Here is a 13842-nt window from a genome sequence, read left to right on the forward strand (position 1 = left end):
CCCTCATCAGGAAAAACACAAAAGGCAAGCAAACACTTTAGGATGCAAGAGGTGGGTCAGGACAGATAAGTCCTAGGGTGCGCCTGGACTTCTTCTCCCAAACGATTGAAAACGTTAGCATAGCTTAGCGATTAGGTGGTGAACAAAAGGAGCACAGCATCAGCTTGAAAAGAAAGCTGTCAAAGTGGAGATTTAGCGCCTGATAGAGGGTGAGGCAGAGATGCACGATGCCAAGGCTGGATGGGTATCTGTCACGTGGGACCCTGGCGACATGAGAGTGCCCGCCAGACGTCTCAGCCTATCACTAAGTCAATAACTGGCTCAACAGAAGAGCTTGCATTCTTTTCGACTCACACACATCATTGGATGAACGGTACTGATATGGAAAATCACCCCACAAAAAGTAAACAGAGAAGGAATGAGGGACAGAGAGAAGGAAGTTTGCCTGGAAACAAAGTCATCCCAGGTTCCACTGCTTCAAACGGACCAACATGGCTGCAGGGCTGACGTGGACTGATACATGTTTCTGTGTGAAGGCATTTGTGTTGACCTTGTTTAGGATCTACATCAATGCACATCTCTGTAATCAAAATACATGCACACTATTGTCCTTGTTATATACCCTTTCTTATGCCTTACAATACACAATAGATTCAAGGTTCTGTACTGTGTACTATTTGCAGTCCATAAACAGAAAATGCCAGACCACCAAGAATGCAAATTATGAATTTAACAGTTATTAAAAAACTGAGAAGGAAGCGAATTCTACTTTTCTAAGTTGGTAAGAACGTGCTGCAACAACTGTCGTGTGACCCTAAAGCAAGACGTTGGTGAGACAGTAAGAACTCAAGCTTGAGAAACAGAAGATGGAGAGGAAGTTTCAAAAGCTATGATTCAGAGGTGTAAAGATACACCCAGTGAAAAGGTGTAAACACCATTAATATGGCATCAAGAGAGCTTGGTCATACAGTTTGTTCCCTTAACAAATAGAAAAAGAGGTTTGATTTCCCCTGTTTTCCTCGAAAATCCAAAGTCAAAGTTATTTTTTAAGGAAGGATTTAACACATTTCCTCCCTGTAAATACAGGTTTTGCTTCTTCCAAAGACATCCACAGATGTGTTGCCCTACCACCTCCTGCCATCTGAATATCCAAGAGAGTTTAGATCAGTGAGTCCATTCAATGCCAATCAGTGAGGAGCACAATACCTCCAGCCACTGTACACTGACATGTCTCTATCAATAGACAAGCAGGGCCAATCTACCAGCCAGATAATAGCAGCAGTCAGTCTGACAGCTAGATCCCCACACTGCACTCTCGGCGGGCCTCGCCTCACTCTGCTTGCTCAGGCCTTCCTGTCCTGCGGGGGTTAGCAGTCCTACACACACACACACACACACACACACACACACACACACACACACACACACACACGGTAGACCTGGGGCCCTGTCGTTCTATCATGTTGTGCTAAAGGGGAGCATAATGGTTTTTAAATGGATGACTCAGTGCTGGCCCAGAGAGGGCGTCTGAGACAGAAGAGAATGGCCATGGCCTGCAGCGAAGCAGCTCTTAGATTGAGCTGTCCGTCTCACTAAAATGAGTCTGAGTTAACACCTATTCCAGTTCCCAACGCCCCAGGACAGACAATAGTAGGCTTCCTCTCTGCCTCCCTCTCTTTATTCCTCCTCTCGCTCCTACTCCTTAACTTTCTCTTTCTATTACTCACTGTTTCTCTCCTACACTTCCACTCAGATACCCAGAAAGCACTAAAGTATCCACCATGTGATCGTCGAGCTATTTGGGTTCACTGGTAGACTGCGCTGCTTGCAAAGCTAACATAATGAATTATTGCGAGTCTTAGTAGAGAAATCCACAAAAATGCAGTGAATGTAGTTAAAGTGTTTTGGGATTCGAGTGTGCTGCTGCAAATGGCATATATCACTGTTGATGGGTGAAAACCTTCTCACTGTAATTTGGGTGATTTTGTGTATTTAAGAATTACAGGGCTACAAGTACAGTAGAGTCAACAACCTCTGATTATTTGATCATTCAATCACCTTAAAATGAAGTAGTCATCAAGAAGAAAACAAGTGGGAATAAATGAAAAGGTTTTCACCCAACAACGTCAGTCTGCTGTAATTCTTTTTAAACGGAAGCACCGTTACAGTAAGCTAATCACTCTGGCAACTAAATTAAGCACCTAATCTCATTTTGTCTGCCTACCAAGAAGGCCTGAGATGTAATAGATGAGGTCTTGGTTAGATATGATCATATTTACACCTCAGAGATCTCAGATGACTTCACATGTTATCTCTCATAACACATCCCCCTGTTTTGGCAGGGGACTCATGAAATACACACACATATCTTTATAATTTACATGAACAGTATTACACTGATGCTGTGAGAATTAGATGTTTTTTTTTTTGCATATTCTTTTTTTGTCTATCCACCCTAATTGCTCTCTGTTTTTCTTTTAAACATCTTTCTTTACTTAGTAAAACAGCTGTCGCTCCCTCGCCTGTCTATTTGTCTAAGACCAGAGGCAGTAGATGAGTAGAGGAGTAAGATGGTAAAAAGACGGGTGGAGGGGGACGTGGGGTGCACGGGACTCCTCTGGGAGTCTGTTGATGACTATCAACAGACTGACTGTTATGACTATCTGTGATAAGAGTCTGGGAGAGGAGAGCCTCTGAAGGTTTCCAGCCCCAAAGCAGACAGGATATCTTCGAAAAAAAAATAGTGGAGCCTGAGCACAAGTCAGTTGTCCAACGACCATTCAGGAGGGACAAGAAGAGAAAACGGATTAATTGTTCACCTTTGACTGGTTGGGAGGCAAAGACCAAAGATTTCACCTTGAAGGGAAACATAATTGACCACAAGCAAACAGCAATACTGATCTGGAAATAGTATTTTCAAATGTCAGTGGTAGAACCTGGGCTAAATATACCTTACCATTAGTACCAGTAGTGTAAAATAGTAAAAAGTAAAATTGGTAAATGAACAGACAGCTATCTTGTGACATCTATCAAAGTGTTGTGATATATGTCCCTCTTAAAGTGGCCAAAATAACTAAACAATAATAGTGCAAAGACATGCTGAGTGTCCCCCTTTTTTAGGGAGAGGTGTGAGTGTATGCCGGGGCACTGCTGTGAGCACATGTGTGGATGTATCTCTTCAGAACTGAAGGTGGCCTTTTTCTACAAGCCAAAGAGCTAAAGCTTAGCTGATGAATATGCATTAGTCGGGTGTCTGGGGAGAAAAAAGGAAGGAGGAGGAAAGCTGAGAGAAAACATGAGATCTACGGGTAGAGTGTAGCTTTTGGACCCCAAACGGCCAGCCATAATACGAACTTTAAAAAAGGAAAATGTTCAGCCTGGCAATCTGCCACATAGCGTGTGCCTGTGTGCTTTAATCGGCTGCATGCTCCTACAACTGGTGGGAAGAAAACAGAGTGGGGAAAAAAAAAAAAAAAAGAGGTCTTCAGACTGAAATTGGAACTCTGAGAGGTTTCTTTAAAATTTTGTCAATGAGGGATTCATCATTTTCATCAGTCAAGTTCTTCAGAGATATTAAACTAACAATGTTTTTTTTAAGGAGAAAAATCATGAGACATATTTTGCAAATATAACTACTAATGGTAACTGCATATGATTTAAACCTTCTGAGTTAGATTAATAGTATTTACAGAAGGCAAATTTTGATTGCCTTGAAATGATCTTATCATACGCAGGAACAAGAGGTACAAGTTTAGATGTAAAGCAGGGGTGGTGGGTGAGGGTATTGAGGGGAGGAGTTCTGGGATGCCACGACTGCTGGTGAGCCTCCCCGAGGTATCCTGGGCCTAATTCGACGAAACACCGGTGCAGGGAGGTGCCTACTTAATAACCCCAGTGAGATACTGAACACTCTCTCCTTGTTACTCAGGTTTTGTACTAGGTAGTGTTTTACTTTGGTGTAGGAGCATAGCATGCATAGTCTTAGCATAGCATACGGTGAATTTGCAGTGATTTTGAGTCAGTTAACCTTCACAGTGTTATTTCGTATTAATATGGCACTTTGTGTGTATTTTAAAACATATTAGAGTACAAATGTATGTGTTCATCATGTTAACATTTGATATAGACATCCACAAATTTTTCATCCTAAATTTATTTTGCAGAAAGTTTATTAAACAATGTGAAAATGTTCTCCAAATCATCAGCTGGTGTCTAATTCAAGCACATCGTTCCCTCTCCACATCAGTGTTCCAATGATTAACTTGAAAAGTCTACTTTCCTTATTACAAACGAATGTAATATGAGACTATGTGAATGACCGGCCTCATAAAAGTGAACAGTCAGTGAAATGAAAAGCAGGCCAGAGTATTTCATCTCTGATTAGGAATACGAGAAAGAGAGACAGGGATGGAGAGAGAGACAGAGACCAGGAGTTCTGTCTTTTTTCCTAATGAGCTTACTGAAGCAACTTCAATATCCTCTAATGTCATGTTGAAATGAAAATTAATAGTTCAATATGCTGCCACCGCACTGGGCCACGCTTCTTCCATTTCCATATCAGATGGCGTGACCAAATGAGTGTGCTCGCTTCAGACCGACGCCCAGAAAAGCTGATACCTCCACTAATCAGACAGATTTTTCCATCTGACATTACTGTGCTGCTGGAATTCTGGATGAGTGCGTTGTGTGTGTGTGCGTGTGTGTGTGCGTGTGTGTGTGTGTGTGTGTGTGTGAGTGTCTGTGTGTGCAGGGTTCAGAGATGAGGTCCAATCATACAAGGGATGCAAATGAAATGAGTATCTATGCAGATGATAAGACAGATGTTTGGGAGCATCAAGAGTGAAGGCTAGAAATGTGAATGAAGAGCAGCCTGTTTATTCGGTTACTCTCTTCGGTGCTGCTTCATTTCATGTCTTACTGTCTTTGTGCCACAAAATATGTGAGTGTTCAAAAGTGATACACAGTAGTAGTGAAATCAAATCAGAAATAAACACAATGCACAAAGAAGCCATTGGTGGTGCCTACCTCCCATCCGAAAGAGCTGTCTTTGCCTGAGGCCCCGTGATGCTTTGTACTGTGCAGACCGAACCGCTCACCAGCACCAATGCGGGTCTTGGCCCATATGCCGAGGCCGGCACCGGGCACAGAGGACTCCCGCAGCTCCAGTTCGCTGGGAATGGGAATGTCATCAGGAATGTAGACGGGTGCCTCGTAGGGCGAGCCCTCCTTGGGTGTGGTGAAGTCCTGGTCGTTGCTGCTGCTGCTGTTGTTGTGGAGGTGGTGGTGGTGGGAGGCGTAGATGTGGGGGTGCAGCAGGTGGTGGTGGTTGTTGTTCGGGTGGGAAGGAGTCGGTGATGGCAAGGGGGACATGTTGATGACGCCGTCGTCTGCGTCGTCTTCTGGGCTGTCGGCACCACCTCCGCTGCCGGCTGCCAAACCCTGGAGGTCGGCCTCTGTGTCATACATGCTGTCCACTGGCTCACTGTCATCTGGGAGACAAAGTCACATACGCAGACATTTGTTAATCAGCAAGTACAAGAAGAATTCAGAGACTGAAATACTATAAGTTCTACCTCCAACCTCACTAGCACGCCACACATCCAGTGATTTCTTGGCACTAAATTACAATATAAACTCTAACTGTTAGAAAACCACACTGTACAATGACAATATGTTGGGTTCCTCAGACAATCTGACGGGCTTCAGCTACAAAATGCTTCGTTGACTGATTTTCCAGAGGTTATCTGAGAATATGCAGAAATACGGCGAGGAGAAGTGTTAGTTTGGCCAAGACCTTGATGGGAACAGTTCTCAATTTCATCATAGGCACCGTGACCTGGTTAGCCTCGTCGCCCATGATTATTGTCACATCCAAGAAATGACAAAAAGAATGTGCCTGCGCTCTGGGAGCCCAACCATTCAAAACATGATGATGAGCAATACAAGTATGTCTGTGTGGAAGCACTTAACATTTGGATTTAAATTTCATAAAAATATTTCAACGTGTTATTGTGGACAGTGAAGGTTTGTAAATGTGCATGTACAAACGTATCTTCATTACTGATGTGTGTCATCTGCGTGGGATGTTTTGAGAGCATATTATGTGGATTCCCGTTGCCTCTGAACATTAATGCTGAAATGAAGAGATCATTTCATAGAAAGTATTATATTCTTTTACAACAAAGAACACAAACTTCCCAAGCAGATGCACAAAAACATTGCCTCATCTTAATAGCTTAAAATACAATTTAAATCAGGAACAATCTCATCAAAGAACAAGATAAATTACAAATTTGACCAAACATCTGATGCCAGCTTCATTCTGTGCCTGACAGTGTTCTCTATTCAGTACTACATACACACATTTCAGTCAGTACCAAAGAAAGTATCAAGGGTTTGATACCGAGTCTGTGTATATTTGTTTGTGTATGTTTTGACTTGAGCACATCTCTGTGTCTCTTTCTTTTTCCTCTCTTGACAGATCCTGTCAAAACACCACGGCAGTTTTACTATCTAAACACAGGGACTGGCAATCAGAGGGCCAACTAGGCCCAAAATTACAGCAGGAGTGGTTCCAATCAAGCTCCCTCGCTCTGCTAGCCTCCATCCAGCCTGCTGCCAAGCCTGTCGCTGCTGCTGCCCAGGATTTAACTGGAGCTGCAACATGACAGTTTAAAAAATGTGCTTGTTAGTACATGAAAGTTTATGATTTCATAAGGAACATTTTGGGAAGAATTTTAATGAATTTTGATGTGAGAAGACAAAAGTTATAATAAAATAACATCATGATGTTTTATTTTATTTCTGCATAAAACATGTTTTCTCTGAATGCCTACAAAGACAGAGAGAAACATGTTGCAGAAAGCCTGGATGAGCTAATCAAGAATCCATGTAGGAAAATCTAAACGAGCATGTTCATTATACAGTGGATCACTATTTTGTTCTTTGATAAATATTTGGGTGTCTACCCAGATGTGGACTGTGAAAGCTGTTAAATGAACTGCATGTCAGTTTTAACTGTGAAATGTGAAACTATGAAAGCATGTGACAAGCGCTTTTTCAGCGCCTGGCAAACCTGCAGCCCGTCCGCGTAGATTCGGGAAACTTATCATATAAAGCTGCGGCAGTAAAAGCCAAACTTTTATAACTGATTTTGCGTCATCCAGTGATTCTGACTGGAAAAGAACATGTTTTTTTTAATGATCACTGTTTCATAAGGGTTCAGACCAGGCGTGCAATTAAGCACTGGAACAGCCAGCAGTAGCTTCCACTTTTCACAGATCAATTAAAGTTTTATGACTCAGCCCTATCTGCTGCTCCCTCTACACAATCAAAAGTGTTTTCAGGCTGTTAAACACTTTTTTTTCGCTCACTCTCTCTCTTCACTCCCCCTCTCTCACTGGCACTTGACCCATCGAGAGCAATTTTGACAAGCAGAGAGACAGCCTCGGAAAATCTATTAAATACCATTTGGCTTTAAGAGCCTCGGTGCACAAAAAATGCACAGATCGCTACGTCAAATAATTGAGCAACAAGGAGAGGGAGGGGAAAAAAATACCACTTAATTTTAATGAACAAAACATCTTTCGTGAGTAACATGAAGCAGTAAAGCGAGGCAGAAATGGCAAACGCAGTGTGATATTAAACAAGTTCAACTTTCAGTCATAACTTTAGTTAATTCATAAAAATAGTTGTCTGGAGAGAAAACTGGGGAATTTTTAGCTCTCACTCTCCTCCCCTCTGTAAGACAAGCTGACCATGTTCGAGCAGCACCGACAAAAAAAAAAAGATTGCAGATGAGAAAAGTAAGCAGGAAAATAATGAAAGGGGCCAAGAAGAGGAGGAGGCAAAGAGTCGAACAACTGACGACTGAGCTGCTTTTAAACAGCTGTGTGTTAGCTCTGGGTCTCAAAAGACCCAGAAAGAGATGTTAGGTTCGCCTCCCTGAGGGCTTCTTAAAAAACACACGGGCCAGATAGTGCCTTCCTCTCCCTGGCTCCTTATGTTGTTCTTTCGCTCTCTGTTCCTCTCGCCATCTCTTTCTCTTTTACGGGGAGCTATTTATCCTGATTACATCAGGGGTCAATCATTAATTCGCACCTTGGGGGTCCCGGTGCTGGCCGTGGCTACAATGGGCTGCTTGTTCAGCGGCTGTTATTCCAGTGGAAAACTACTCTGCTCTGCCTGAGAGCCAGGCCCAGGCCACATGAAGGCATCCCATTTATTTGATAAATTGTAAATGCGTGCCATAAACGCAGCTCTTTGCTTTGTAGCATGGCTTGCAATAACAAAGATTTTAGGGCACGTAAGAGCACAGATGCGGGCTATCACACAAACACACATCTGTTTGCAACTGAAGGAGCTGTTACTGCACTCTAAACACATGTGCAGGAGATCAGATGGTGTTGTAGGTAAAGATGATATCTCATAATTACTACATGTCAGAGGGCAATAACAAGATATGACATAGATATGACATTTATAGAGACCTAACTTGTAAACTGTACACCTAGCAATGTCGAATATTTCAAATCACAAGAAAAATCCTTCTATACTTCTTTTCAAGGGTCGGGGTAGAAAAAAAAAAAAATAAAAAAAAATAAAATAGGAAATGCCGATAACATTGTAATCAGCGTTGCCATGGCAAAATAACTTGACATTGTGCTAAAAATCAGCGGTTTAATCGGAGGAGCGTACAACAGGCAAATTGTTCTGTGGTTGTGTTTAATCAGAGCACTCTAGACTTAAATGCAGAAAGATAGAGATCTGGAGTCATTTTCTGCCGTCTGCCTGGACGCACACAAACACATGTGCTTTGTGGCATATAGACCGAGCTTTGTCGATGTAGTCTGCGTAGAAAGAAACAACACAGACTGCATGCAAGAATTCAGACGGAAAAAAGGACCAACTAATTTCATGCAGAATAAGCAGGCATTGCTTAAGAGAAAAAAAAAAAAAAAAAAAAATCATAAAATCATGAATGCATGTAAAATTGCTGTTAAAGATGCATTTTTAATTCTAGGGATGCACAGAAAAAAACTGCAGACTTAAGGATAGAATGGATGCCAAGAATAGCTTTAGTATTCAGAACCAGGTGTATGCTATGCAAGCAGTACAGTGGAGTCATGGTTGTTGTTATGATAACACCGAAAGAGAGCTGGAAATAGGACATGTGTGCCAGCGATGGCCATCATAAAACACACACATCCTACTTCTCCCACTGCCCTCTCCAACACACACAGAGACTGTATCTTTGTCTGGCCGTAAATTGATCTGGTTCAGTTCAAAAAGAAAGCCAGCCACTGATGAAAAGACAGTATCCAGGGAAAAGGCAAAACTATGCAAAATTCTGCGCAGCCTCCAAATATGGGGAGAAAAGATCGTCTGGTGAAAGAAAAATAAAAGGCAGAAGGAGAATGTGTGGACCATGACAGATATGAAAAATGGGTAGCTAGTTGAGCAATAAATGACCAAACATTTTGATGTGGGAGCTCTGTGCATGCATGTGTGTGGGGCGGAGTGCAAAGCCAAGCCTAATCTTCTGTTTGTGCCACTATATTGTGTCAATATGGTCCCACTTAGTGGCATTATTGGGCCACAGAGTGATATTGGTACCTGTTTCTCTGTAGTAAGCAGGCCTTTGATGATTCTGTCTCCACACAAAAAAGAGGCTAAAACCCCTCCTGATTTAAAACAGGAGGGATGCAGCTGTAAAAATCAAATGAGGGCAAATTAAAGGTGAAAAACTCTACAATGGTGTATTTTTCCACGGTGGCACCGGGGTACCATATATCCAAAATGACGTATAACTGGAAGCATGTGATGAGGCAGCCAGAGGAGGACATTCAGGGGAGATGTTGTTTGGCGTGTGTTTGGTGTGTGTTTGCTGTGTGCATGCAGCTTGCGTGTGGTTGGAAGTAGTGAGTGAGCAAAGGGGGCATGGTCAGCTAGAATACCAGCAAGCCTCTCTGAGCGAGAACACCACACTGTTTCCCCTTGTAAAAGCACCAGGGAGCATTTCCAAGCAACACTAAAACCTACAACACAGCTACTTCAGAGTAGGTGGAAAGAAAGAAAGAAAGAAAGAAAGAAAGAAAGAAAGAAAGAAAGAAAGAAAGAAGGAGGGCAAATGTAGAGGGACAAAACAAATGCACCATCTGAAGGCCTATTTCCCCTGTACATGTACAGTTACTCTACATGATAATTATACAATAACCATAACATGCTCTAACTATAGGCTATATTAAAACACATGCTATTGTGAGTCACAGATTATAATGCTTGTGTCATCAACAAAATGTGTGGTAAGATTATGTGTTTTAACATGACCAAAATGACGTGAAAACATACTGGAATATTGTTTTCATTTTTTATCCATGTACATACATAATGTATGAAGTTGTACAGAGGTTGAAATCCACACATTTTTGTTGCTCGCTATCTTTGATTGGTTGTAAGTTTATAAAACCTGAAACAGCTGAAATAGTCTGTTCCACCCTCTTTTTTGTTGTAGTGAACGTCAAAACATATTTTAGCATTTCCACATAAAAAGAACAGACAACTCTACACAATTTGGTCACTGTCGCTCAGTAAGGAAGGACTGAACGTGCATTTTTGTGTTTGTGTGGAGCGCCAATACAACATGGCTGATGTATTGACATGTCATTTGTGCTGAGCAGCTGAGAGCCATTCCATCCTCCAATAAAGTGTGTGTGTGTGTGTGTGTGTGTGTGTGTGTGTGTGTGTGTGTGTGTGTGTACACTGAGATCAAGCCTCCAGGCAAGCAGAAGACAGCAGGCAACCTCCTGCAGCTGAGAGCAGGTGTTTGTGTGTGTGTGTGTGTGTGTGTGTGTGTGTGTGTGTGTGTGTGTGTGTGTGTGTGTGTGTGTGTGTGTGCGCGCGTGCATGTTGGCCCTGTGGTCCCAAGAGGCCTCTGGGGACCAGGCTGCTGCAGACATTTATTAACAGGGCAGATTAATAGCACTAGAAGAAAACATGTTCACAAACATGATAAATATTAATAATAATCAATATTGAGTTACATTTGCCAAATTGAGTTGCAAACATCACCCAGGGGGAGGTGGGACGGGGCAGGGGGAAGGGGTAGATGAAGCAGGAAGGATAGTGAGGAGGCTGGCAGGGTAAAAAGAAACATTAGATGAGAAAAGAAGAAATAAGACACATGAAACAATGGTGATGATAAAGACAAAAATCTTCACAGAGGGAGTTCACATTTATACACATCTCATTATAAAAGTTGCCACCTATGGACTATTTAAATGATGGTCAGAGTCAAACATGTCCAGGCAGGACAAAACTTCCTGATATAACAAGTTATCAAATTAAAGCCAAAGAAGCCGCTGAGATAAATACCACTCACTGTTCCAGATGAGCATAACTACGAAGCTTTTTAGTATATCTCCCATTCTGCGAGACAGCCAAACATCGGAAACATTTGTGCGACAGCAGACTTGTGACACAAACAAGGTGGTGCAGCCAAGTTTGAATGTCTACCACCGTAGTTAAATCTTTTCCACCATGTAAAGCAATTCTTGAATCAATTTTATCGTTTCAGTAGGTTAGATAGGCGGAGAAGGGTGGAGTCAGATTCATGAAACCACCCAAATTGTCAGTTGAAGGAACCGCCATGACTGTCAATGGCCACAGAATTGATAGAACTTGATATATTGGTAATCATTTAATTTTGGGACTGTTTTTTCTGGCATTAATTAATTAATGAATTGCATTAATGCTAGATGAGAAGAGTTCATGCAAAGAACACCTTGCGTATGCAGAAACAAACTATTCCACAATACTTTTTAGTGTATATTTCTTTCCCTTTCCATTTGAGAGTGCATGTGTGTCTGTATGTGTCTCTACACCCACTTCTAGTGCAGCTTCATTTAGCAAGCCATTCGGGAGGCCAGACAGCCAGCTCGGGGAGCACCAAGGTAGACAGCGTGCAGAACAAACCCATCCATTCTTATTAACCAGGGAGGAGAGAGGTTCAACTTGTGTGTCTGTTTGTGTGTATTCAAAGGAGACATATTTTCTAGTGGCATCACTTTTTTCAGCATTAGTGTTTAGTCTAAGATCTGAAGACACATTTTTTTATGTTGATTTTAATTAAAAGATATATATTAAAAAAACAAAAAAAAACAACAATGTTTTGGCAAAAAAAGAAGAAAAAAAAAAAGGTTTTAAAACATTCATGCAAATGAAGCCCCTTGGAACTGAAATAAGAATTGATTGGTCAATTGATCCTCACATCCAACTCAGTAATGATCGGTGTGTCTTCACTTGTCCATCTTCAAAAACTTGACATAATAGCAGAAAGGCAGAGAACTGAACCATCAACACAAACATTATTCTGCAATATTTATAGGTTCTAATTAATTTTCAAGTTGGCTTATTTTGCCAAAAAAGGTGGAGACCATTTTAGGAATCACCATGGTCAAATGAAAATCTACAAAGCAAATTCAGTGAAGGACAACAGATTCCAAAGCTTTAAGGATTTCCAACTTCACTCTTACTGGAACTATATATGTCTTTTTCAAATCTAACATAATTTATCTCAAATACAATAAATGTTTAGGGTGAGCATCAATACATAGTAGTTGTATGTCTGAGATTGTACGTGTGTGTGTGTGTGTGTGTGTGTGTGTGTGTGTGTGATTGTGTGTCTGAGTTAGTGTGTGTGGTGGTGGTGATAATGGTGGAGGGGGGACTAGAAGCAGCATACACCCATACATCAGTCTATTACTCTCCAGCCTTGCCGCTGCTCCTCTCTTCATCTCGCCCGCTCCCTCCAGTCATTAGCCAGTGAATTAACGACAATCGAGCATGCAATTAATCACCCTGACAAAAGTGTTAGCATTGCCTGGCTAGGCCGGCACGAGACTGTGGGGGGAGGAGGAGGACGAGGAAGAGGAGGGGGAGGGGGAAGAGAAGGAGTGAGATGACTGGAAGGGTCAGGGGAGACTCGGAGTCTGTGGGGTAGGAGAGCAGCGTGGAAAGGTGGTGAAGCAGAAGGACATGAGAAGACGGGACTGAGGCACTGTAGAGGAGAGGAACGCTGGAGTAAGCAGAAGACAAGAAAGGGAACATGTTTGTGTGCGCTTAAGTATGTTTCATTTGGGATTTCTGTTATAAAAAAAAGCTGCAGAGTTACTTGTACTGAAGGTGAGAGGCTATCAGTGAATACAAATAATAAACCAGCTGACTGTCGGTGGTAGACTCGAGTTAAATGGACAGAGCTGCTGCAAAAGAGGAGTTCCATGTTCAAAATCAAACAAGCAAGCTATTTCTGAGTATACCCGTCAGCATGCAATTACACCTATATTTAGTCCAATGTTGAAAAATAGAGAGGCGTTACTGCCAGTCAAATGGAATCCAACGAAACCTTGTGTAATCTTCTATTTAAATCTTATGTACTTTTTATATAGTAACAGACAATGCTTGTGGTTTTACACAATTAAAACACAATTCCATGTGGGTCCATAAAAGACATGAGACATGCAAAATATGGTCAGTATGTTATTTGGCAGACACAACGAATTGTAATATGAATACAGAATTAGTTGGGAAGGGATTATGTAAGTAAACCTAAAAAAAATATTATAGACTTATATGAAGACTTAAGACAAATATAATGACAAATTATGTGCAGAAATAACAAACAAAAGTTATGAGATGTATGGAAAAACAACAACAAAAAATTCCTGGGGTGAAAGATAAGCGTCACTTCTCCACAGATAGCCTCAAACACAAAATGAGTCACAGAAAGTCATGTTTGCCAACTACCTCAACTTTTATATCCTTTTATATGAGCTGAGAAGTCCC

At 41.7% G+C, this 13842-nt stretch overlaps 1 protein-coding gene across 6 annotated transcripts in view; it reads right to left on the reverse strand.

The window, feature by feature from the left end:
* Nucleotides 1–13842, reverse strand: part of prdm16 (PR domain containing 16) — a 179804-nt gene that overhangs the window by 113537 nt on the left and 52425 nt on the right. For all 6 annotated transcript variants that reach the window (XM_069140955.1, XM_069140951.1, XM_069140954.1 and 3 more), the window contains exon 2: nt 5026–5489. In XM_069140955.1, the coding sequence (XP_068997056.1) occupies nt 5026–5489 (464 nt within the window). The remainder of the gene's footprint in view (nt 1–5025; nt 5490–13842) is intronic.

Source organism: Embiotoca jacksoni, unplaced genomic scaffold, assembly GCF_022577435.1.
Source record: "Embiotoca jacksoni isolate LCO1_2020_lvr unplaced genomic scaffold, fEmbJac1.0.p SCAF_9, whole genome shotgun sequence".
Taxonomy (NCBI): domain Eukaryota; kingdom Metazoa; phylum Chordata; class Actinopteri; family Embiotocidae; genus Embiotoca; species Embiotoca jacksoni.